Genomic DNA, 26,088 nt, shown 5'->3' with positions numbered 1-26,088 from the left:
AGGGAAATTCAGGGTATCTCATAGCTCATGCGACAGATGAGGTCACATAGATCTTATCCTTTGACCTGAGTTATGACACTGAGTAAAAGCCAGAGGAGTATTTTTGCAGAACATTATGATGTCACAGCAAGCTGACCGTTGACGTTTTGGATATTAAAAGTCACCACTTAATTTTATACTAAAAGACATTTGTGTGAAATTTTGTCGTAACAATATATGAATTCTAGAGTTACAGTAAAAAAAAAACATTTTTGTGAGGTCACAGTGACCTTTGACCACCAAATTCTAATAAGTTACTTCTTGGGTCCAAGTGGACGTTTTTGCCAAATTTGGGAAAAATTCCCTCAAGATGTTCATGAGATATTGCAGATGGAAGATAGATGTAAGGTCACAACAACCTTGACCCTGACCACCAAAATCTACTTAGTTCATTGTTAAGTCCAGGTTGACGTTTGTGCGAAATTTGAGGAAATTTCCTTACGACGTTCTTAAGATATCGTGTCACGTATCACAAGGATGGGACGGACAGATGGATGGACAACCCAAAAACATAATGCCTCCGGCCATGGCTATTGCCAGCACGGAGGCCTATAAAAAAACATAAAAGGTAAAGTTAGCAAACCTCACCCCTTGTCATCCGCTGCCACCACACATAGACATAAACATAGATTCTAATCCTGTTGTAAACACTGCAGAGGTATATGAAATTGTCGAACACATTCACAAAAGGATTGCATGGCTTTTGCCGCCACTAAACCTGCAGAGATAGGAAGCAAAAAAAGAAACCATGTAATTCTGAAATGCACCCCTTACTGAGCTGCCAAGCAAATAGTGTCTTGTTGCTCTTGTGCTATATGCATATATTTAAATTATATGATATGCATACATCTGGTGCAAAATTGCCCCCCTTATATGCAGATAAACCTCTCTGCAAAAACTGTCAAATTCTCAAAGATAAGTTCACACACAATACAGGGAAATGATTAACACTCTCAGGGAGTTGGTAGCAACTGAAGCGCACTGTCAGTTGTTAAATCACAAATATGGTTTCTCTCTGTCATGGTAAAATATCTTGCCTGACGTTTTGAGGAATGCCTCTGCATCTCATTGGTCCAGACCTGTAGCTCACTATCTGAAAAGTTTAGTTTTCTTTTGCTCTCTGTCATTGTTCTGCCTGCAGACAGCGACTGCAAGTGATGTGCAATTCATGGTACTATCAGCAGCCACAATCCAATTCTTTGTGAATTCTGTACTGCTCGAAGCGGTGAAAACTGACTGAAAGATTCAACAGGAACATTTCCTTCTAGTCCAGTTCCTTATGTGTTTTCATTCAAAATTTTTGGGTAGTTGATAAACTATTCATTTTTGAATCGTTAGAACATTAGGAATATGAAAACTAATGTTTCCATTTTTTTTTCAAACTCTCTATGGTGGCCATTTTGGATTTTAAAAATGGTGAATGTTAAAACGTTTTTTGTTTTTTTTAATGTCAGGTTTCAAGCTATGCAGGTGTTTACTTTTGGTGGCTAAACACACATTTTAATTATTAAGATATTCACATAAACAAGTACTTGAGTATGCATTAACTGAATTTATTGGATGGAGGTCAAAAGTCAAGGTCACTTTCATCTCATAAAACATGTTTTTGGCCATAACTCAGGAATTCATATGCTAACATTTCACACAAATGTCTAATAGGATAGAATTATGAAATGATGAATACACTGATTAGAATTTTGTTGTGGAAGGTCAAAGGTCAAAGTCAGTGTGACCTCACAAAAATAAATGCACTGATTATGATAAGACTTCACGCAAATGTCTAATAGGATAAAATGATCATGTGATGACATTTTATATCCAAACGATCAAAGGTCAACTTCACTGTGACATCATAATGTTCCTTATTAAACACAACAGAAGGGGAAATATTTGGTCAGATACTGAATTGGTGACTCTTATCTTGAAACTGTGCTGATTGTATACATCTACTGTGTGTGAAGCATCCATGTTTTCACAGACATGGATGGAAACTGTCAAAGAAACTTGACTGATGTGCGCAGGCATACAACCATACCAACATGGCGGTAATTATAATTTTAGTGGCTGCCTGTAAATTTAAAATGTCATTTTGTATCTTCAGTATCACTTTCATCTTAATCCTGGTTTTTAGATCTTGAGTCCTCATCGTTCTCACATTGTTTACTGTAAAAGCTAAGGTCAGTGTATTGTAAGTCTCTTGACCTACAGGAACATCTTAGTATTGAACAATCTCCTGTGCAGTGGCATTTCACCATTTCAATGATGGCCGGAGGAGCTGGTAGTACATCAGGGGTAGTGGGTCTTGGCTGGCCTTTATCATCCATGTAGTAGCCATTTTGCAGAGGAATACTTGCCTGGCCCCAAACTAGAGCTTGCACATGTAGTTCCCCCATCAATAAGCTGTTGCAACGCATCCTCTGTAGGAGGTAGCTTGTTACTATCTGCCTTATACTTGTCAAAATGTGCAGTCTCAGCTGTGGAATGTTTCTTATTGTGATTCCTTTTGAGTAATAGGAAGCACACACAAACCAAGTAGAGCATTTCTGTTGTTCTTCTGTTCCTCTAAAATTATCTGAAAGCATCCTCAGAGCTTAGGTGATGTCAATGTCAGGTTTGAGGAAGATCTTGAACCATGCTGCATTATGCCTAGTTAACAGTACATGACTTAAGCCCTGATTTGCCACTAATTCAAAATAATTTAAAAAATCAGTGTTGGCTCCATACTCACAAAATTGGTGCTCGAACACTAACTGTTCAAAAATCTGTATTCCAGGCCCTTTATAATGCCCTGCTTAGTCTGGATAATCTGTAGACTTGAGCGTAAACAGATTTTATTCTCCTCTATTGGACGTCTCCTCTATTTAGACCTGTTTGACTGACATCCACCTGACTATTCTCCAAGCTTTGCTGTACCTGTCAGGTTGCTACTAACTGCACCTTCATCATTCTTATTAGTGCATAGGCTGTGTCTGAAACCAACCCCTGCCTACGAGCATGCCACATTAACCAACCAATTTATGTATGAATTTACAAGTTGTGTCTCAACACTTACTGATGATGATGCAAAATGTTGATGATTCAAAATGCCTGATTGATGCTTTACTTGCAGTGCTATTGGTTCATCTCTTCTTATGCAGCGAGTTTTTAATCTGGCAGCCTTATCTCACCATGACTAATCTTCCTTTACTAACTTAAAAATCTCAGGGAGTTTACTTTTTTCCTAAATAGTGAAATGCTCTGATTAATCGTCACGAAGCAAATGTACAATTTGATTTATCAGTCAATCAGTTATTGTAACCCACTGAGCTGAATCAGACAGCTCCTGAAGAAGCATCTCTTGATATGATAATTGACACTGATGACAGCTACATCATTAAATATGTTTAAGTTTAAAGTTTATTTACTTTATTAATCCCCCTGAGGAGAAATTCAATGTTTTCACTCTTGCTTGTCAATTACACACAGGTCCGAAAGACACACACATGCACAAACAGGACCTATACATGCACAAAGTGGAGAGATGTCAGAGTGAGGGGGCTGCCCTTGGTGAGGCGCATATTTTTTGGTCCGGACGGGGACTCCAACAGGTGACCCTCCGGTTCCCAACCCAAGTCCCTATGGACTGAGCTACTGAGTTACTGTCATCTTTATCATGTGATATAGTACCTTGGCTTTTATCCCTAAAGGTTCATGCTTCATAGAGTGTAAGTATTTCCTTAAACATCAGTGCAGGTCATCTGCACGTGCCCACCGCAATTCACAGCAGGATGTCCTGACAATAACATAGTTTAATGTACACTGTGGATGGGAGCTAGCTGACAACGCTCAATAAAGCCAGGCTGTGTTTATCTTCAAGAAAACAGAAAACAGAAACTAGAATTGCCTCTTTGCAGATGTATGCCTCCACCAGACAAGTTACAGTTCACACACAGTACACAGTGCCTCAAATATGGATGTTGCTGCAAAGAAGCTACAAATTCTAACACATGGATGCTTCACATACATTTTTAACCTTGGCAGCACAAAATATCTATACAATCAGCACAGTTTCAAGATTAGAGTCACAAATTCAGTATCTGAATAAATGTCTCTCCTTCTGTTCCTGAGATATCACATTGAATATTGGCCAGAAAAGTGTTTTTGCAGAATATTATGATGTCACAGTGAAGCTGACCTTTGGGATATACAATGTCATCACTTCATTGTTTTATCCTAATAGACATCTGGGAGACATTTTGTCATAGCCATGTATGTATTCTTGAGTTATGGCCAAAAATGTGTTCATGATGTCACAGTGACCTTGAACCACCAAACTCTAACCACTTCATCACTGGGTCCAAGTAGACATTTGTGCCAATTTTGAGAAAATTCCCTCCCTTCTTGAGATACTACAATTACGAGAATGGGAAAGATGTACGTATAAGCGGACGAACGCAAGGAGCAGCATCATTACTACCCAGATAAGCTGCATATTTTAGAGTGTCCTTTTATTGTGATCATCCCAAGGCACACATGTGTAGTAATGAATGATGCAGTTTAATCAGCACACACACACACACACACACACACGCCTTTACTGATGAAACATACTGTAGAACAGAATAGCTGGAAGAATCAGGTTTCCCTGTCTTGTCCACTTGTACTCACAGTACGAGCAGCCATAGAGCTCCAGGCGCACTCCGATGCGTCCCTCCCTGCTCCAGTCCACTGGGATGAAGCGGATGTAGCGAGCCAGGATGACATGCTGCAGGTCATGGCGAACAGCACCTTCACTGTTCACGTTCCCCTCAAATGTCTGAAACACACAGAAACAAACATGCTGCAGTATTCTGGCAGGAGGGGCAACCCTGTCCTGACAACCATATTCTAACTAAAATAGGAGTCTGTCTGTCTGTCTTTTGATTTTGTAGGTAGTTCATTGGATTGACTTCACACTTGCCTGTAGCGAAAGTGCAGAGTGGAGTGCAAGCTCTTGAAATCTATGGGACATATTTATTATCTACACAGTGAGTTATTTAAACACACTGTAGTGTATTGAGAGGGGACCTTTATTAACTGTTACACCACCAAACGGCATGCTGGGTACAGTTTGCCCTCTGTCGCTCACTACAGTGCAGTCAAGAACAGATGAGGAAAGAGAGACAAGAAAGACTGAAGCAATTACACTGTAGCACACTCAAACATTTCAAGCAGCATTGAGGGAACTTTCAGAATGAATGCTTTTGTTCCTGAAAACAGCTTGGTCCCAATTATACAGCTTTAAGCAAATAATGCGTATACTGTAGCACAGTGGTTCCCAAACCTTTTTTTCCTTTAGGGACCTTTGTTCTATTGCTGAGCAGACTGATGACTGCTGACTAAGTGACATGTTTTATGGATATTTCATAATAAATTCAATGCATAATAATAATAATAATAATAATAATAAGAGTACAGAGCAACTGATAAACTGTACAACTGATGCAAACAGTGAACACAGTAACCACAGGAAGTTTGTGTAAAATGGGCAATTTAAATGAATTTTGAGCAGATTATTTCCTGTGAATGTTACATTAGAGGTTAGTTTCCCTAATATTCTAAAAACGTATGATATGGTTCTCTGTTTGTATTTTTTTTATATAGGCTGGTTTTAAGACAAATTCAGTGTTTTCTTCTACCTGACGCTTGGCAATTGTTTTAGCTCTTTGGTTAACTGTGTTCTTTTCTAATGTGGGATGAGGCTGTTCAGCAGAGAGTGAAGGCTCTGTGAATATAGCCTGTGTTCAGGTCACTGTGCCCTTATATCATCCTGTGAGATGTTTTTAAAGTTGATATCGCCTGTAAATAATAATAATTAACAAAGGCAGCTGTGGCTCAGGTGGTAGAATGGGTTATCTTCTAATCAGAAGGTTGGCAGTCAATCCCTGACTCCTCCAGTCCCCATGTCAAAGTATCCTTGGGCAAGATACTGGACCCCACATTACTCCCAGTGGCTGTTCGATCAGTGTGTGATTGTGTATGAATGTGTAAAAACTGAGTAGCAGGTGGCACCTAGCACAGTAGCCTCAGCCACCCACCAGTGTATAAATGCATGTGTGAATGGGTGAATGTGACAAGTTATGTAAATAGTGTTGCAATGACTAGAAAAGCACTTTGCTATATTTAAATATATGTATATATATATTTAAGAAATTAATATATACATCTTACACCCCTTAAAATCAAGAAGGCGTTGTGACCCACCCCAGTGGGGGTAAACAGGCAAACACTCTAGGGGACTCAGCTTAGGTTTGTGATGGCAGGTGTATTTCTCTCGACACAAGGAGGCACAGTGTTGTTGAGTGGTTGTGAATAAAACTGCAAGCAGTATTTTCTTTTCTTAAAATGTATTTTCATTATTAAATTAGTTTATTTCTCCCTGGCTAATATTTTTTACAAATAATGGTTTTGTCAAGGGTTGAAATATCCTTTATAAGTTTATTTTTATTATTATACCACTAATACCATCTCTGCATATATGATTGGTCATACAACAAATGTTTTATTTTTATTTGATCACTTTATTACTTAATTTTCAAAAAAAGGGGAGGAAAAAACAGAAAACTTTGTAATTATGATGTGCTGTAGGACTTGCTCCAACTTTGTTCTCAATAAAAATCTAATAATACCAAAAATATATAAATTGTACATAGCCATATACTGTAGATTGGTATTATATAGTTTGAGAGCTGCACTGTATATGGTACTTCTCCCACATTGATCGGGGTTTTCTGCAATGGAGTAGGCATGCGGTTGTTCCTTTCCCAGTAAACACCTGCAGGTGCATCCCCACGCATCAGAATAAAATACAAAAAAAGCTCAAATTCAGATTATAGAAATCAGCCTTTAACTTTAGGCTGAGATTAATCCACACTGTAAGATTAAGTAAGTAAATGTCTAATTAAGAGTTTCTGTATAAGTGCTAAGCAGCTTACTGATCTCAGTTGTTTCAATCCAAATCTTTTACCCGACTCATCTCCAGCGATGATCCTTGCTAATTCTGATGTTTTGACTAAGCTGCACTAATTCCAGTAATATAAATGACAACTTTGTGCCATTTTGACACATAACGCATCAAATGATTTCAAAGGGTTAAAAGGAATGTTTGGATGAGATAAGATGACATCATAAAACAAGACATAAGATTCTTCCTTACCCAGATGTTTCCATCCTGTAGATACGGCCTCCAGTTTTTCTGTGTGTCGCTGTAAAGTAGGCGATACTTGCTGGTCCAATCAGAGCTACTGTAGCGTCCCTGTGTCACTATGGCAACCACCTGCTTCCTAGAACCCAGGTCCACCTGTAACCACTGGTAACGATCTGTATCCAAGGGCGACCAGCCTCCAGCACCTAGTTTTGTGGGAGTTGTAGGGCACACAGGGTGAAAGATTGGAGGAAGGGAAAAGAAAGAAGAGCAGAAAAATGGATCAGAACATTTGAAGCAAAATTAATATTATGTTTCATCATTATGATGTTTTCAGATTTCTTCCCCCCAAGTAAGCAAGTACAGTCAGTTTAGGCAGTGTAACTGCATGGTTGGCAAGCTTTGTTCTTCTCATCAGTATCTGAGGACATTTATGTGAGATTACCTCCCATTATAAAGGCATACCTTGTTTCCGATTGAGTTTGGCGTAACCAGCTCCATATGCTCGGGCATACACTGATGAACTGGTGAAGGAGCTGTAGGGGAGAGGAGTGGCCAGGCTGTCCTCACACTTCCCTGAAACAGAAAGACAAAAAGCAGACACAAAGGTAAGCTCATCATCAGCAAATAAAGTCAGTCTGCAGAAGCCCACTGACTGAGGTGATCCCCAGAGCCCAGCTGTTCAAAGAACGTAATCTGGATCAAAATGATCCATTTTACGTCTGAGCCTTTTTTTTTAAAAGAAACATTGGATTGTATCACTCTGATGCAGACACAAAGATGACCAAATTCCGGTAATTAGTGCTCTACATGGGACTACATCACAATGTAGGCAGCCTGCTGACAAACATGCTGCAATTACCACTACTACCATTCTTACTATCATAGGTGCCGCTAAAGAAAACCAAACAGATTATAACTTCAATATTTTTTGTTTGATATTGCTGCTATTTGATTATTTTATGGGGACAACATCCTTTTTTTGTTGATCTTAAGTATAATGACAGGCTCAGTAATTAGCCTAATGTATACTTAACTACTTTATCAAAGTAACTGTTAAACAAATCAAGTGCAAAATATAAATAAATGTGTAATATGTATATTTGAACAATTTGACAGTTTTATTACATTTTGTTCCTCAAATCCACTCTGAATCCAGCCTTCTGCTCTGGGATCAGGCTAATCTGGATTTTTTTGGATCAAAGGTCACCGAATCTAACTAAAATGTTTTGTACAACACATACTTAAGGTTTGACCCAGATTAAAACCAAAATTGGATTACAGGATTTAGTCTGATTTAATCTGGTTGGATTTCAGTTATCAGACAGGATCAAATCCAGAAAACGGAATTCTGAAATCAGATTAGATTTGGATCAAAGCTTCAGTTTGTGTTGTTCAAAACTACATAAAAGCATTGGGATACCTGCAATCCAAAAAAAATTCAAGATTATCCTGATCCCAGGATGGAGTCAGGGTGGATTTAAGGAACAAAATGTAATAAAACTTTTAAATTGGTCAAATGTACATACATTTATTAATACTTTGCACTTGATTTGTAGTTAGTAGTAGTTAGTAGTATAGACACTGGGCTACACATTAAGCCTTTTAGTACAATATACAGTAAAGAAAATACATACAGGATACAGAAAAATTGATTAACTGATCCTGTATTATTAAAACATGGGATTTTAAAATCTCTATCACTCTGAATCCAGATTACATTTTGTGAACAACTATGCCCTGACTTTTCCTCTAGCACCACCAGCAGGGCAATGTTTTAAATAGTCCAATACTTTGGTTTAATAAATTAATATATATGAGCAAAAACTAGATATTTCTCAGTTTACCACACCAACAAAACCTCAGCATGTTAGCCAAGTTACTATGAGCAGGTACAGCCTCACAGAACCACTCGCATAGCTGTAGACTCTTAGCTTTGTTGTATCAACTTCATTGTTACTCTTTCATCAGGCCTGTCACTGTGACATAAGTCAGTGCCATCCAGTATGGTCTGAAGGAAAAATGCCACTTCTACGTTTGAGGTTTGGTTACATTTAGGCAATTAAATCTATTTGTTGAAGGTTAAGGAAAGAGTGTGGTTCAGGGATGTCAACTACCACTCACCACCCTCATTGACTGTGACACTCACGTAATTGACACTTTCCCACGCTCTCACGCCACACTTACATTTTCACATGCAGTGGAAAAACAAAAGTATGACTGATGATGTTGCAGTGAGAAAAGACATGGACACAGCCCACAGACAACAAATATTCCGCCAAAACTAAACAAACAAAACATGTTTTAGAAATGCTGTATGATTAACTAACAAACTAAAACAAACTATTGCATTTTGTTTTGCAATACAGAACATACCTGTCAGACGATTACATAACATTTTTCTGATACATCATGTTTCATAAACAAACATATTACAAGTACAAAAAATATATTCTACAAAGACTAAAAAATATCACGTGACTCTAGCTGGGGTGTATCCAGTGTGTGCGCTGAGTTAAAAAACACGTGCCGCTGTGAAGCAACAGTCTCTAGTTAGGAACTAACCCTGTAGTACACAGCACACAAATACCCTGAGCAAAAGAACAAGCCTCTGCACAGCTACAGACTCTTGTTAGCATCTAACAGCAGCTAATGTTAGCACAAAGCATGCTACCAGAGCTGGCCCTAAGGCATAAGCGAACTAAGCATCTGCTTAGGGCACTGTGACCACTAGGGGGCCCCCAAGAGCAATTAACTTAAAAAAGAAAACTTTTTTTTTTTTTTTTTTGTCATGTGTAAGTGATGATGATTCATATATTATCAAATGTACGTTGTTGTACAAAAAGACAATAGAGTGTGCCAGTAGACCCAGAACTCTTTTAGCGCTTTTAGCACTCCCGGTTCTCTCGTCTAAAAGTCAATACGTTTTTTGAATGGGATTTTGGTAAAATGCCTCAAATAAGGTCTGTGGTTAACAAAAGTTTAAGCGAGTTTCGGGTTTTGTTCTACGACATAAAACACGTCAGTAAATACCCTACTTGTGAATTTTGAAGCTTTTACATGTTTTTAAAAAGGCGGTTGCTAACAAGTTGCTCAATACGACTACAAACCCTGTCGGGGACATTAAACGTCATCACCCCCGAACAGGCGAGAGTGCTGGCAGTCCGCCATTACAGCTTCTTACTTAGCTTAAACAGTCCGATTTCCCCATTATACAATGTTTTTAAAATAAAGCGGCCGAAATCAGTTGAAAGCTTAGTGGCGATGACGTCAAGAGTCATGCGACCGTGGAGTAGTCATGTAGTCCATTAAAGCCTAAAGTTAGCTTTTTACTTCTGGCGATCGCATTTAAGCTTCAAATGCGGTATGAAAGATGTTCATATGTGAAGATTATCTCGCTGAACAAAACCTTCTGTTAGCCACAGAGCTTATTTTCTGACATAATCCAAAACACAATGCAAAAATCACATTCACTTTCTCTTCCGGGAACCAGCGCGATGCTAAACTTCCGGGTTTTGACGTCAGCCCTGGCACACTATATTATGTTAAGACTGTAGTTTCCTACTGCCTTTCTGTTCTAAATGTCAGAGCTCCGCTAGTAAGGTGTGCATCCAGCCGTGCAGTGCGCACTGCGCATCCAAGGAGCTAGGAGCAGGTGGAAGGCCTAATAATGTCGCAATAAAGGACATACCCTTCAGGGGCAGAAAAAAGAAAAAGGAAGGAAGAGGAGAAAAAAACGACAAGATAAAGGCATGTTTGCATGTCTTGGTAATGTAACGTTTGGTGTCAAGGAGATTTTGAAAAGTTTACTCAAATTAGGAAAGTCCCTAATTATTGTTGATATTTTGTTCCAACTATGTTAGCCTATAATAGCAAATTAGCTAGATAACGTTAGTTCAAAGCTAGAGAAATTTCTAACTGGTAGGATAGATAGCTTACTATTCAAGCTAACGTTTAATAGCCTAACTTACTTTGAATAAGTTGATTCTCTGTGTATATATTCTGGGTCGCTTTTTGGCATCAAAACAACGTTTTTTGATAATGTTTGATAGCAAATGTTTAATAACAACTAACATTAATTTACAGACGCGGTGACATTTGCTAGCAATATGTTTTTGCATTAATGAATTAACTTAGTTAACTTACAGTTTGAGATACGTTGTTTGCTGCAGAGCATAGTAATTTATGTGAGTAAATAAACATATTCCTTTTACGTCAACTCCCTATTATGCTCGTACGTTAAATGAAACTTGTTGTTAAAAGTATTTTGGAGGAGGCACTGGTTCAGCCCAGGGGCAGTCCACCTCCTCAGGCTCAGCCAAGGCTAATGAATCAGGTGAGGGAAAAACTGTCACCACATGTATTTAATTTCTAGTCAGATTATCTCATTAAGATATATAATATAAGATATAATCATATGACAAGGGACATGTTTTTCATCTTAGGTCCATCCTCTGCCCCATCCACTGTGCCCACTATCCTCTCTGTGTCTGCTGCAACCTCAGAGTTAACAACAAAACAGCCTTTGTAATTGCTCAGTGTACTGCAGAACATTCTGAGATGAATAATTTTTAATATAAGAGATAAAGGGACATGTTTTTAGACAAATGCATATTATTTAAAAACTTCTCAAGCAATTTTCAGTTGTTCCACTTGCAGATTGTTTTCTTATTACAAGCTATAGCTGTACTATTTTACTTAGAAAATAAGCAGCATAATTTTCAAGTGTAATATGACATCTAACATGACTAGCTTTTGTTGTTGTTTTTAATCTTAGGTCCATCTCCATCCTTTGCTCCATCCACTGTGCCCACTGTCGCCTCTGTGTTGCAGTTTATTTAAAACAAAAAATAATAAAGCAGATTGTGTTTACAGAAATGGTTGGTTTATTTTCTTACTTTTAGTTGGCCTAGATGACATTCGGTATCCCACTTAGTACTATATCACTTTGAATATTAAGTGTAAATCAAACCCAGGCTGCTCTTGTAGCTGAATTTGCTACTATTTCAGATTAAAAACCATAAAACATGCCAGGCTGCTCTTTGAGGTTTTATGTATTGAGTCTCTGTGTGGCCAGTAGGGGGAGTTGCTGACTTTGCCAAATATTAATTGAAAGATTTTTCAGCAAGTTTGCAAATCTGGTGTCTGCTTCCATGGCCTTAATCACTGTGGATTACAATCTAACTACTACAAAAAGTTCTCACATCTATTTTTACAAGTGTATCCGTAATGACAGAGTAGAACATGAAATAACTTATAGTAGGTATGTGAATGATCAATAATCAGTATTATTGGCAGTAATATAGGCCTCCAAAATCAAATTTTGCTGAGGGCCCCATGGAGGCTTGGGCCGACCCTGCATGATACCACAGCAGTGAAGTAAGTGCTGGGCCAGGTGGCCAGTTGGGACTAAAAGACTGAAAGTGATGGCTATTTTGCCTGTGACTCTGTTTGTTGCCACAATCATGTAAACAAACAAGAGTTATTTATTTGAGCAACATTACATGAGAGGGAGTGCTATTGTACTGAATATCATTACGGCTGTGATTCCGTCGTAGGCACGAGGTTGCAGGCCATGATGATATTCAGTACGACACTACTCCCTGTCCTGTGATTCTGCTTTTACACAACAGTTCTACAAGCACTATTTATTAGTCAACAGTAATAAGTGACAACAGATTCTGATTTTTGCCCTTATCTAATACTTTTTTGGCTCCGCCAACACAAATAGTTCTGCAACTGATGAGACTGAACTGTTATCTACTACACACTTGAGGGATGGCTGTGGTTCAGGAGGCAGAGCAGATTGTCCACTGATCAGATCGAAAGTTCGCTCCCAAGCTCCTTCAGTCCACATGTCAAACTATCCCTAGGCAAGATACGGAACCCGTGTTCTATCTGTGTGTGAGTGTGTTACAGCTGAGTAGCAGGTGGAACTTTATGGTAGCCTTGGCCACCAGTGTGTGAATGTGACATGTAGTGTTAAAGTGGTTTGAGTGATTGGAAGACTACGAAGATGCTTTGCAAGTGCAAGTCCATTCACCATAAACATTCCTGCACATTAGCATTAGCTAGTTACCTTGTGTAAGCTAGGTTTAAAGTAAAGCCTGTTTCATGGTAGAGCAACTAACTGATTAGTGTTGCTCGATAGTCTCCCATCGTTTTTGAATCAAATTTCAGTGAAAGTTGTCTCTGTGATTATCCCTGCAGGACCCCCTGTGTTTTTTACACTACGAGTCTATTTCTGCCACATTTAAATCACACAAGTATCCCAATATAAGTTTTTTTGTTGTTGTTGTTTTTTTATTAATCTGCTCCCAGTCAGTCTGTGAGCAGAAGATTCCCCTTACTTGCTACTGTGGGCTGGGAACTAAAATCAATCAATCAATAAATATAAACACTGCTGACAAAGGAATAGAGAGCAATGACTGCCCCAGCTTACTCAGTGAAGAGGTCCATGGTGTTGGCTGGCAGTCTAAAAAGGCATCCAAGGCACTCTCGTTATGGTAAAAAAAAATCCTTTATTCACATGGATAGACTTTAAAATCTTTAAAGTTTTTATTCTTATGTGACTATTCGTCCTATCCTTGAAGAGCACCTGATTTTTTTTTACAATTACCTAATTTAAAGGGGCCTTTCATTCATAGTACTATAAAGAGTATGTGTATTTCAAGCTGTGGGTGAAACTGTAGAAGGATTTGGATGTGAAACTCAAGCAAAGCAGAAACATTACTCAGTTCTAGAGGATGATGAAAAAAAGTTATTTTCCAGAAGTATAAAAATGAGGAAGGGCTGTGATGACGGTTAAGTTTTAATTACTGACACAATGTTATATAGAGATTGCGACTGATTACACAGGGCCCCAATAAAAATTAAAAGTATGAGGGTTTTTTTGCAGTTTTTATTTTTAAATATAAGTGCAGTAACTAAATCAAAACTGGCTGAATGTGTCAGTTGAAAGACAGAACTTTGTATTAAAAATGGAGGCTCTCTGAGGCCACTCTCACCCCTCAGGCTCAAAATGGTTCGGTCTGCCCCTGCACTAGGATTTGTCGCAAAACTCAACTAGAGCCGAGTGAGTGACTGCTTATGCTGCTCACGTCTTTTCCCAAAAGAGGGAAATCAGGGTTCCCAAAAAGAAAAGAAAAGAAAGAAAGAAAGAAAGAAAGCTTTTTTTAATTTGTAAAAAAAGAAAATTCAAAAAGGTGCATGAGAGAGGCATGGATCAAGACATGAAGGGAGGGGGCCCACAGAGATTGCTTATACATAGGGCCCATAATGGTGCTAAACCCCCATTACTCAAAACAGCAATGTGTATTTTTTACAAAGGCCAAAATCTACAGAATTCCCTACCACAAAGATTAGTCGAACACTTCTGAACTATAACTTGCTTGTTTCTAGTATCATTTCACTGCAACTAATCAATTATGTGTATTGTTAATTGTTAAGCTGATAAAGGCTTATACCAGTCTTGAAATTCCCTTTAACACCACTTCAATAATAAATAGAAAAACACAGTTTTTCTGATTTGGTTTTGATGAGGGCTGATCAGCAGTTTGGTCATAAACAGAAAAAAATGTTTGGTTTTTTTTGTTTTGTTTTATTTCTATTACCTTGCAATTGTCCATATTCTTAGCATAGGGCTGTGTGTGTGTGTCTGTCTTTGTTCTCGACACGTTCATCAGAATTGATATAAGATGGAGTTTTGGGCGGGGGAGGGTCACAGCTCTGTTGTACATGTGTGTGTGTGTGTGTGTGTGTGTGTGTGTGTGCGCGCGCGTGACAGGTGCGGGGTATGGTAATGAGCCTCCTCATATGCATTACAAAACAACAAGCCAGGCACGTATAAAGCAGTTTAAAAAGGAGCAATAAAGAGATTACTCAACAGAACCTAGAAAGTAACCTCAACACACAGCTCATCTCTCTGAGGAAAATACTTCTTATTTAGAAATTTGAACAATATTGTCCCCTCTAGGCCTCCTGCTGTTAGTATCAGACAATTCTGCAAAAGACCAGGTTACATTTAATGATGTTTTTGAACATCCACTGACAATGTTTTTGATCATTTATTCCTGTTATATCCAAATCTTCATCAATTGAAGTGATATGGATTTTGTAATATTTGGTATTTTACTTCATTAATCATTAAATTCAAAAATATAAGTTAGAACAGGCTGATGCAAGAGCTTAATGTGTACTTGTTTGCAAATTTTACAGGTCAAGACTGTAAGTGAAGCAACAATTGTGAGTGACTGCAATATACAGGGCATAAAGATGATAAGTGAGAACAGGATTCTGCTGAGATGGTTAGTGTCTTTGGATCTTTGGGTACTTTTTTCTACTACAAAAATGTGTCACTATTAAAATTATCTGTGACTGATTCAAGCTGACCATTGCCCTTTGTGCTCCATGATGGAGCAAACTACAGACTGTTAACAGTAACCATTCAGATCTACAGGAGGTGATAATGGGTGAAATATTACTTTAATTTCTTTACTGTGGCCTCCTGTCCATAAATCAGACACGATATGAGATTTCAACAACCTTTTAAAGGTCTAGTGTGTAGGATTCAGAGGCATCTAGCTGCCAAGGTTGCAGATAATAACTAACTGAAACTTCTGTGTGCCAAGCATGTTGGAGAACTACAGTGGCTGATGCAAAAAAGTGAGTGGCCCAATCTAGAGCAAATGTTTGGTTTGTCTGTATTGGGCTACTGTAAAAACATGGCGGTGCAACCTTGGAAAAGGGCCTACTCGCTATCTAGATATTAACTAGTGGTGGGGGAAAAATTGATTCAGCGTAGTATCGCGATATTTTTGTGTGGCAGTGTCTTATTGTCACACAGTGCTAGGTATGGATTTTTTTTGATTATTATACAAATTATTAATATCAAAAATACAGATTAAATTTAAAGCCTACCAGAATAATATAAACAATTGCTTTTTCAATCCCATAGATACAGTTTGCTGCCGTAAAAAATGGCTAAAGTGAAATGAATAGACTGAAAACTATATCTTATTAGATAAAACAGATGATGACAAAGTTTTAATTTGGGGACATAATTTACAGTTGAAAAAGGTAATTAAAAAAAACGCAACATATCACAACATATTTAAAATCGCAATAATATTGTATTGTGACTTAAGTATCATAATAACATCGTATCGTTTACCCTCTGGTGTTTCCCACCCCTCATATACACGGCTCATTGTAAGGTAACAGAAACACAACAATTCTTATTTTCAGGTGATCATACAGTAAAGAAAATGTATTTATTATATTATATTTCATTTCTGGCAATATTACCCCCTAAATCCTAGACACTGGACCTTAAAATCATTACTGAGGTTAAATATTAGTTTTTGTAAGGGACACACAACATTGGATTTTTTTCTAGCGGATATGCCAATATGTGAGAACTCATTTGGCCAACAATCGATACCAATATCGATAAAGCCACTTTTTTCCCTACCTAATTTTAGTGATCATCAAGTCTCTTCTGTAGAGGAATCATCATCATATTATACATGCATGAAATAGAATACTTTTCAATGTATGTAATATTTATTCATTGTGCAAAATAAGAAAAAGCATGTAGGCTGATGCCCATATTTCTTAAAAAGCCAATATCAGCCGATACCAAGGACTCGTCAGTATTAATTGTCATCGATGAGGGGAGAGTCAGATGTTTCCCATCATGCCCTGAAGTTTTGCAGTCGGTGGAAAGCAACTGATAGCCACTGCCTGGATCCAAAAACTATCGCCTCCTTGACTTTGTGAGGTTATCCTTGCTTACGTTTGCCTGACATCAGAGCAAGTTGAGATCAAATCAAACAGAAATTTAACTAGCATACATTGTGCAGCGATTGCTAGTGATTGATTCTACACAGACAATTCTTTGAGCAAAAATGAAAATGATAGCTTCCTCCCTAAACATTGGTTCATGCAAAATAAAATAAAACAACCCCCAGCTAAGCACTAATCAGCCAACATCAACACAATGTCAAGTTAAATGAAACAATTTCGCAATTTAGTGTGATTATCAGGCTACTTTATCAATGTGTTGCTGCATATGGTAATAGTACAGTTTCAATTCTACTCTCATTTACTGGTAGTATAATCTCAGCTTGGTTAGGTTACTATTTTAGTGACAACTGAAAGTAAGTAGTCATGTGCAAAAATAGTCTCTTTAGCAACCACTGCCAGTAACCATACTATACTGTGAAACATTCAAATAAGCTCACAAAGTTCAACATGATCACATTTCACTGTAGTACACATATCTGAAATGGGAGCCCTCCCTATTAACAGGCTGACTGTGCCTGGCTGATACGCCTTTCCCACCATCATTGAAAAGTGCTGTTAAAGTTTCCACATCTAATTGAACTGAATCGTTGGGAGCATATGAACCAAAGACAAATTGGTTTAGAACCCGAAAAGTTGGGTCTCAGCTGGAACTAAAAAATTAATAGCAGGTTTCCCTTAACCTGAAGGCAACCATAGAGAAGTCAAGTGAAAAATTGTCAGACAAAAAAAAAGCGTGTAGTGGTCTCATTAATAGCTGGTTCATGCTTGTTTTCTTGGGTAAAAAGAAATATCTGTAATTACTAGGGGTGGGGGAAAAATACAAAATAGTATCACAATATTTTTGTGTGGCAATATCATATCATAACACAATGCCAAGTATATTTTTTTATTATAGCAATAATCAGTATGAAAAATACAGATCAAACTTTAGGGAGCCCACTAGAATTATATAATCACTTGTTTTTTTCAGTCCACTAAATACATTTTGCTGCTGCAAAAAAATGGCTGAAGTGCGATGAACAGACTGAAAACTTTACCTTCTTAGATACAACAGATGTTGACAAAGTTTTCTTTGGGGGATATCATTTACAGTTGAAAAATGGTAATAAATCGCAATATGTTGTTATATATTTTATCACAATACTAAGCATATCTCAACATATTTAAAATTGCAATAATATTGTATCGTGACTTAAGTATCATGATAATACTGTGTTTCCCATCCTAGTAAGAACAAAAGTTCAAAGGTAATCAATGCAATCTGCCATTTTGCTACTACTTATTATTTCTGTTGTGCATTGTGCAATACCCTCTGCTGATGACACACATCTTTGGTTACAATGGTTCTGGTCAAAACTGGCGGAAACACGGGCTGGTTCGCTCAATAGCACCAAGATTCCCAGAATCCTGAACAGAATCAGTTCAAGAACCAGAGCTAATTTGGTGGAAGGGGTATGAGTGACTGACTGACTGACTAATCTGAGTTTAGAAATATCTGAACTGCACCACATGTGTTGGCAACAGGTCTGATAAAGACTAACAATGGTTAATACACCTAGAGATTCAAGGGACAGTCAGGGCAACTCCACTATGGCTTTGCTCCCCTCTTATATCACTTTTATGATCATTTGTGTCTCAGTTATAACATGATATTTCTTAACACTCAGAAAAAGGCAGCATCAGTCAGAAAGTATAGAGAGTGCAATCCAATCCAGTCCATCTGTTTTACTGCAAATGGCATCACCCAATGTCCTGATAATGTTCTGTTTCAGTAGTGAGGATATGTCATTTGGATCCTGTGTAAAAGAGGATCTAGTACCAAGTCAGAGTTTTCAGTTTCTAACAATGTTCCTCATAATGTTTCCACCTGTTGTCTTTCCTAGTCTACAGACACCACTCTGATGCCATCATCCACGGACCTTAAGCTTTACACCATTTCAAAAACAATCCTAGTCGTAATGAGGCTTCTTCATGCATACCTGGCAACAACACAACATAAAGTCTGTTTTTTTCCACAGTAATACCTCTCGGGGAAAAGTTTAAAAAAAAGTTGTTTTTTTTTGTTGTTTTTTTTAATAGTTGTTTGCTGAATAGACACATTGATCAGTAGAATTACATGTCAGACTGTGCTATATGTTTCCCATTTTAATGGTTGTTCAGCACCTGAAGGACTGACCATCTGGTCTGTGAAGAGACTAAATGAGAGCTGCAGAGAAGTGAAGAGTTTCTTACAACAAAAGCCATCTGTGAAATCGAGGCTATTGGCAAAATAGATAAAAGGAGACAGCATGGAAAACAATGCCGGAGCTACTTCTAACTAATTGTTAAATGAACATTTGAGGATTCTTTCCAGAAGCATACGCATAATCACATTCTAGGATGCTAAACTCTATAAAAGTGCAAACTCTATACTGTTACAAGTCATTTTATAGGTTAACTGGTAGAGGTTATTTTACTATTCTGCTCTCAGTCCACAACAGGGTCATGGGTATAAGAGGCAGCATCATGTTGAAAGTCTGTTTCAGGATACAGGTTAGGGGGAGAAGGTAAGAGAAAAGAGGGAAGTGGGGATCTGCGATTTTAAACTTACTGCAATATGCTGAGTATTGCGATAAGATATATTGCAATATTTTGCAGTTTAGTACCTTTTTTCAACTGCTCATTATGTCCCCAAAGGAAAACTTTGTCAAAATCTGTTTTATCTAATAAGATGAAGTTTGTAGTTTTCAGCAATATGTATCTAGTAAATTGAAAAACAACTTATTATATTACCATGATAGGCTACAAAAAGTTTAATTTGTATTTATAATATTAATAATTTATATAATTTAAAAAATCAATACTTGGGATTAGTGTAAGATACACTTAAATATTGTGATACTATGCAGTAACAATTTTTAACTAATAATGAAGACCTGCAAGTGATGCACCTTGATAAGTAGTAAGCACCTCTCACACACTAGGGATGCATGATAGCACTGGCATGTCATCAGTATCGGCCAATACTGGCTTTAAAATCAAATATCGGAATTGGCCAACATGCTGATAATATTGGCAAGTCATCAGTATCGGCCAAAATCAACTTTAAAATGAACTATCAGAATCAACAAACATGCTTTTTCTTATTTGCACAATGAATGAATATTCAAAAGGGGATATATCAATATCGGTATCAGTTATCAGCCAAATAAGTTGTTATATATCGGCATATTGGAAATCAGCAAAAAATCCAATATCGTGCATCCCTACTTTGTACACAGAGATTGCATTTTGGGGCCACTATGACATCCTTTCTTTACGCTGCTGCTGCACAGAACCAAACAACGGCAGCATAATGCCGGTCCAGTGTGTGATCTTAGACAGCATGCCAGCATCCAGCAGGCAAGAGAGGTGTGACGGGCATGACACAACAGTGTTAGCCTCAAGTGTGACATATAACATACGCATCAGCAGTGCTTTAAACAATGACATTAAACATCCGCTGTTTGAAATGGAGTCACTGGACGTTTAGGAGGTGTACCATCCACCAGCATTGGCTGCTCTCTCCTCAGCTCAGCATCAACTTTGCCCTGTGCAACACTGTTTTTTTCCTAATGGGACTTTTTGACTGAAAGTTGGTGCTTCCCAGTGTATTGACCTATTAGAGGCTGATGCTGGTGGACAGTGCAAACTTTCAGCATGTTCTAAAACTGCATTTCAGACAGTGGACTGCAGTAACATGTCTATCCTTCCTATGGTAGGCTGTAGCCGAGCGAGCAAATGAAAGAGACAGTCAGTGTGTTGTGTGATTTCTGTCAATGGCATTTGGTCTAATTCACCGTGTTGACTGCAGCCGTTCACCGCACATAGACTACAAATTCCATTATGAAAATAAACCACACATTAACTAAGGAGGAGAGCAACTCACAGAGATATAACTGAGGCTATGATGCTCCAATTATGGTATAATACAAGCTGAGTTGACTAGCTGGCTTACTTTGCTGTTTACGGTGTTCATGACAGTGAACCTGCACGAGCTTGGAGGATGACATATGAATTACAGATATAGTCATAAGTCATCCTCCTGTTTTAGCAACAACCTTCTGTTTTTAACTTTGAGCATAAAATTAAGTTATTTAAATATTCGGCAAACAGTGTAACAGTGTGGCCAAACAATATTGCCACGACATGACTCAGTTAAATATATAATATCATAAAAATGCCATAATACACTGGAGAGGGGCTTTAAGTATATTTAATAGCAAATACAGTGGAAATTAGAGATCAACACCTCTCGGGTTGTATAGATTTGTCTCTGTTTTTTTTATAGTTTTTTTAGGTTTATAATACCTTATTATCACCACAATAAAATGTACTGAAATGACTTTAAATGTGGCTCAAAAGGGCAGCTTATATTTTGGCCAGTAAAAAATATGCTTGGTCAGTGGATTTTTTCATCTACCAGCCCATTTGGCCAGTGAATCAATATACATATAGCATAGATGACAAAATGAAATAAAATAAATTTCCCTATGTGGGATCAATAAACCCAACCCTAAATAACTGTGATGACATCATGTGGGGGTCATTTTTTCAGTGGTTAGCACTATCGCCTCACAGCAAGAGGGTTCCTGGTTCGAACTCAGGGTAGGGGAGCCCTTCTGCTAGGAGTTTGCATGTTCTCCCCGTGTCAGCGTGGGTTTTCTGCGTGTACTCTGGCTTCAGACATGCAGGTTGGGAATAGGTTAATTGGTGACTCTAAATTGTTCGTAGGTGTGAATGTGAGTGTGAATGGTTGACTGTCTCTATGTGTCAGCCCTGTGATAGTCTGGGGACCTGTCCAGGGTGTACCCCATCTCTCGCCCAATGTCAGCTGGTATAGGCTCCAGCACACCTGTGACCCCCATGGGGATAAGCAGTTACGGGAAAAAGGTGAATGAATAAATATAAAAAAGCTCCCTCCAAAACCTAAGAAGATATTGTGGTTGATTTTTACAGGCTGAGAATAACTAACAATGATGAGTAAACTGACCCTAATATTCAATAAATGAATGCCCCTTTAATATAATTTTTTTGCAAAACATAATTTATTCAAACCGCCTATTTAAAGTAGCATTATAAAGCAGTATGTAGACGATTAACAAATAGTTTATAACACAGTATAAGATAGGCTAGTTATAGGCAGATTAGGGATAGACCGATATGGATTTTTTAGGGCCGATGTCAATACCGATTTTTTTCCATCACCCTTAGCCGATGACAGATTATGGACTGCCGATTTTCTTGAGCCGATATTTGGGGCCGATACTGCTTTTGCTCCCTCAATTTACATCAAAAAAATGACACAATGATAACAAATATTACAGGTCTCAAGTTTAAAATAAGAAACATTTATTGAACAGTAAAAAATACTAAACAAGATGGAAAGTTGAGGTAGAACAGGTAGAATATTATTATTATTATTATTATTATTATTATTATTATTATACATTCAAATAAAAAAAAAGATTTCAGTGCTCTTAAATCTTCCAGTAATGTCTTTATAAAATAAACAAATATTTAAGCTGAAGCAAATAAAACAACAACTACTGTACACAGTAGGATTCGCTGCATGTGCGCTGCAGGGTCTTCCGGCAACACAGAGCTGCCCGTGGATGCCTGTCTGTAAATCATGCCAGGGAAAAATAAATCCGCGAACCCACGCGCATATTGGCCGATGCCGATACAAGTAAAAACTCAAATATCGGCCCGATATATCGGCCGGCCGAAGTATCGGTCTATCCTTAATGCAGATCTATATTCATTTTTAGATGTTATTTACCACATGTCTCAACAACTGTAACTCATCCACAAAGGATCCATGAGTCATGTATAAAGAGTGAATGACATTCATTTTTAAAGCACCTGTGAATGATTTGAACTCGTACATTAACAATTAATAAATGCGTCATGCTGTACTGTATGGATTCGTTCCTGGGGAATCATGTATCAGTTTATATGATAATAATTGTTTTAGAGTGTTAAGAAAACAATCTCCCCTCAAGGGCCATTTAGTAGCTGTTTTGGAGCTTTTGATCATATTGCATGATCTTATTCTTAGCTATACCGTGTTGTTAACTATTTACACACTGACAAGTACAATAATACTTAAACAGTGTCTCAACATCTGCTTACACTGTATGGGGTGTTATAATCATTTATAGTGTGTATACACTGATTTGGGACTGTTTGCTATTTATGAGTGGGGAGGGGATGGTGTGAAAAGTGGAGGTATGTCAAATATTTTTTAAGCACTGAGGAGGGACATGTGTTTTTTTTTTATTTTGGTTTAGGGAAGGGGTATACAAATTTGAATGGTTGCATTTGTATTTATTTTACTGCCGATTTTTAAAGAAAACATGCCTTCAAGGAATGTTAAAAATCACCAAAATGACACCATTTATCATGGCCAAAAACTGTAAAAACAGATATCATTATTGGATTTTCAAATTTCCTTGAACACATCATGTGCAACAAACCCTTCCATCAGAAAAGAACATAACCAAATCTGGCTTTTTTCAACCCCAGGATTTCATCTTCAACTTTTAACTTTTAACTTCCAAACATCAAAGGCTACGTTTTAAAAATCTATTAACTAATTTACGGTGGAGGGAGGGTCATGCATTTTCACTCAGGAAGGCTCAAGGAAAAATATTAATAGCTTCATGCAGGGTCAAAAATAAATAAATAAATAAAACTAAGTCACACTCCGCCACCCCTCTTCTCTGATAAGTAAAAACAGCCCTTTAGAACTGCTGAAAAGTGGTGCATGGGAGGTGGTTAAAAAGTGTCACCCAACAAAGTGTTAAACATGGATGTATTAGGAAGACTTGATAGAGCATTGAATGTCTCATCTAAGTAATGTGAAAATTACTTAGATGATTCAGGGATTACTGCCACTGCTTAATATTAATAATAGCCAGACAGCGGACCACACCAGACGCCGCCTATTCTTTCTAATGGAGTTGCTCGCCTGGCACATACACCAAAAAAGTTTTCTAACTTTCAGGTTTACTTCCACGGTATGCAGCCCACTGAATATGTGCAATAGCGTTTCTCCCACTGGCAAGGCCAAAAAGATGTATAACTGACCTTGTTTGCAGTTGGAGATGTCCTGTCAGCAGATTTACATATGTCTCTTTTATAATGGTGATCTATGGGGAAAATGCTTTTTGGGCCACGGGGGCTTTTTTCACTGCAATACTGCAATTGGCCATTGGGAAACATTTGCAGCAAGGATGAGCTGCTTTCCTGTGAGCCTGTTGCCAAATGGCTAACTTAATGGTTTAGTGCTCTACTAACTTAAATGGGGTTATAAAGATTTAATCTTAAGGCTTTTCAAGACCTTCCAAATGTAATCAGGCACAGCGGATCAATTCATCAATTCATTTTGCTGGGGTTGTGATGCTCAAAGGAACTTATCCACTTATTTACAGCCGTCTCTTTCGCCATGTAAGTCTATGGGAAAAAGTCTTCTTGGGCCGCAGGGTATCACCTGAGGGACCCTGGAAATTGCAGTATCACTGTTTGGCCACTACGAAAATTGGCTTCAAAGCCCAGTGCACTTCCTGTACTTTTTTGAAGCACCTATGAATGTAATGGTCACTGTGGGGTGGGGGGTGGGGGGCAGAGTTCTTATTTTGTCTTATTTTTATTCTATTCTGTAGAACTGATATTGCTGATATTGATATGTCGTTGATATAGCCTGCTTGCACAGATTTTAACTGAACTGTTGTGCTTTCTAGCTCAGTATTTGCTGGACCCTGTGCACTTTAACTGAAGGCTGCATAAATACACACAGCGCATTCTACCACTGCTTTAAAACATGTCGATGCTGACTTTCTTTAGAACAATGAGATAGCATTACTGTGCGTGTCGTCATTATTACAATACTGTATAATAGCTAGCTCGGCTGTTTTCCTGCTGGTGGTTTGGCCTCATGCTGAGTTCTGGCTGTAGTCCATTTTCTGACTGCACAGAGAGCTGCACTGGCCCCAGCAAGAGCAAGCCACCAAATTAGCCTCGGTTGCTACTGAGAGAGTGTGTGTGTGTATATCTGTGTGTGTATTAGCCTACTTACGGGATGCTGAGGATGCAGCGCTGGAGGTGCTGATGATGCTACACAGAAGTGGCAGCAACCACAGCACTGTCAAATAAGACATCTTCAGAGATAATCCACACAGACAATAACGCAGGTCCAGGCGGGTCTCGGTGCGGTGTTCCCGCTGGGGTGTCTGTCTGTTGTTCCTGTGATACACAGCTGAGACGCTGCTTTCTTTATTAGCAGCGAAAGGGAAAAAGCAATGGCTGTCCGCCCTGTGCGTATTGTCTTATCTCTCCTTTCTTCTCAACCTGCCCAGTGGCACTCCGGCGGGATTTCACTGACAACCTCCGGAACTAGCCTGTGAACAGAACGCAGTTGTACTGCAGCCGGGCCTCGCGCTCCAGGTGCATGGTCAGACAGACAGACTGACACACAGAGCTGTCCAACTGCTGAGCTGCCGGACTAATCAATACACCCCTGCTCTCTGCTCCACTTGGTACCGCCCGATACATACAACAATACAGGGCTCCCTGAAATGAAGAGGGGAGAGAGGGGAGCAGCGGGGTCCGCATATGGCGCTTTATGAGGGACAAATTTAGGACAAACGTTACTGAGAACTCGGCAGAGGCTGTATCCTTGCCGAAGCCAGCTTCAGCTCGGGACAATGATGAGCCGGCTCTGGAGCGTTCATATCTGAGCTGTTTGGGCTGTTGTAACCGAAACTTGGAATGTTCGTCGGATTTTCCGGTTCTTTTGGCCAGGTGTGAAAGCTTTCAGTCGAACCCTGTCGTGGACCAAACAACCGAACCGAGTGCACCCGAAAAGATCCCCCTGATACACTCGATAGAACCCCTATTAATCGGAGGTCGACATTACTGTCTTAAAGAGGCTGTGGCATGCTGTTTTTGTTTAAGCTGGTACTGAAATTAGACAACCTAAGGTACCCATTGGTCCCCACCTACCAACATATCTTATCAGAAAGGGGAGCTAAATAACACAATAAATTAGGCTACAATTT

General features: G+C 38.5%; 1 protein-coding gene across 2 annotated transcripts in view; it reads right to left on the bottom strand.

Moving 5' to 3' along the window:
• cntnap2b (contactin associated protein 2b) overlaps window positions 1-26,088 on the bottom strand; it is an 87,692-nt gene that overhangs the window by 35,704 nt on the left and 25,900 nt on the right. Inside the window, exons 1-4 of one of the 2 annotated variants that reach the window (XM_033651044.2) lie at window positions 25,107-25,619; window positions 7,667-7,777; window positions 7,214-7,407; window positions 4,687-4,834 (exon numbers count right to left, since the gene is read on the bottom strand). In XM_033651044.2, the coding sequence (XP_033506935.1) occupies window positions 4,687-4,834; window positions 7,214-7,407; window positions 7,667-7,777; window positions 25,107-25,188 (535 nt within the window). In that variant the 5' untranslated portion in view covers window positions 25,189-25,619. Of the gene's footprint in view, window positions 1-4,686; window positions 4,835-7,213; window positions 7,408-7,666; window positions 7,778-25,106; window positions 25,620-26,088 lie in introns of those variants that run through there. The other variant, XM_078172890.1, reaches the window with a different exon arrangement.

This window comes from Epinephelus lanceolatus, chromosome 12 (assembly GCF_041903045.1).
Source record: "Epinephelus lanceolatus isolate andai-2023 chromosome 12, ASM4190304v1, whole genome shotgun sequence".
Lineage (NCBI taxonomy): Eukaryota > Metazoa > Chordata > Actinopteri > Perciformes > Serranidae > Epinephelus > Epinephelus lanceolatus.
The sequence above is the reverse complement of the archived record's forward strand: the minus strand, read 5'-3'. Positions and strand labels throughout refer to the sequence as shown.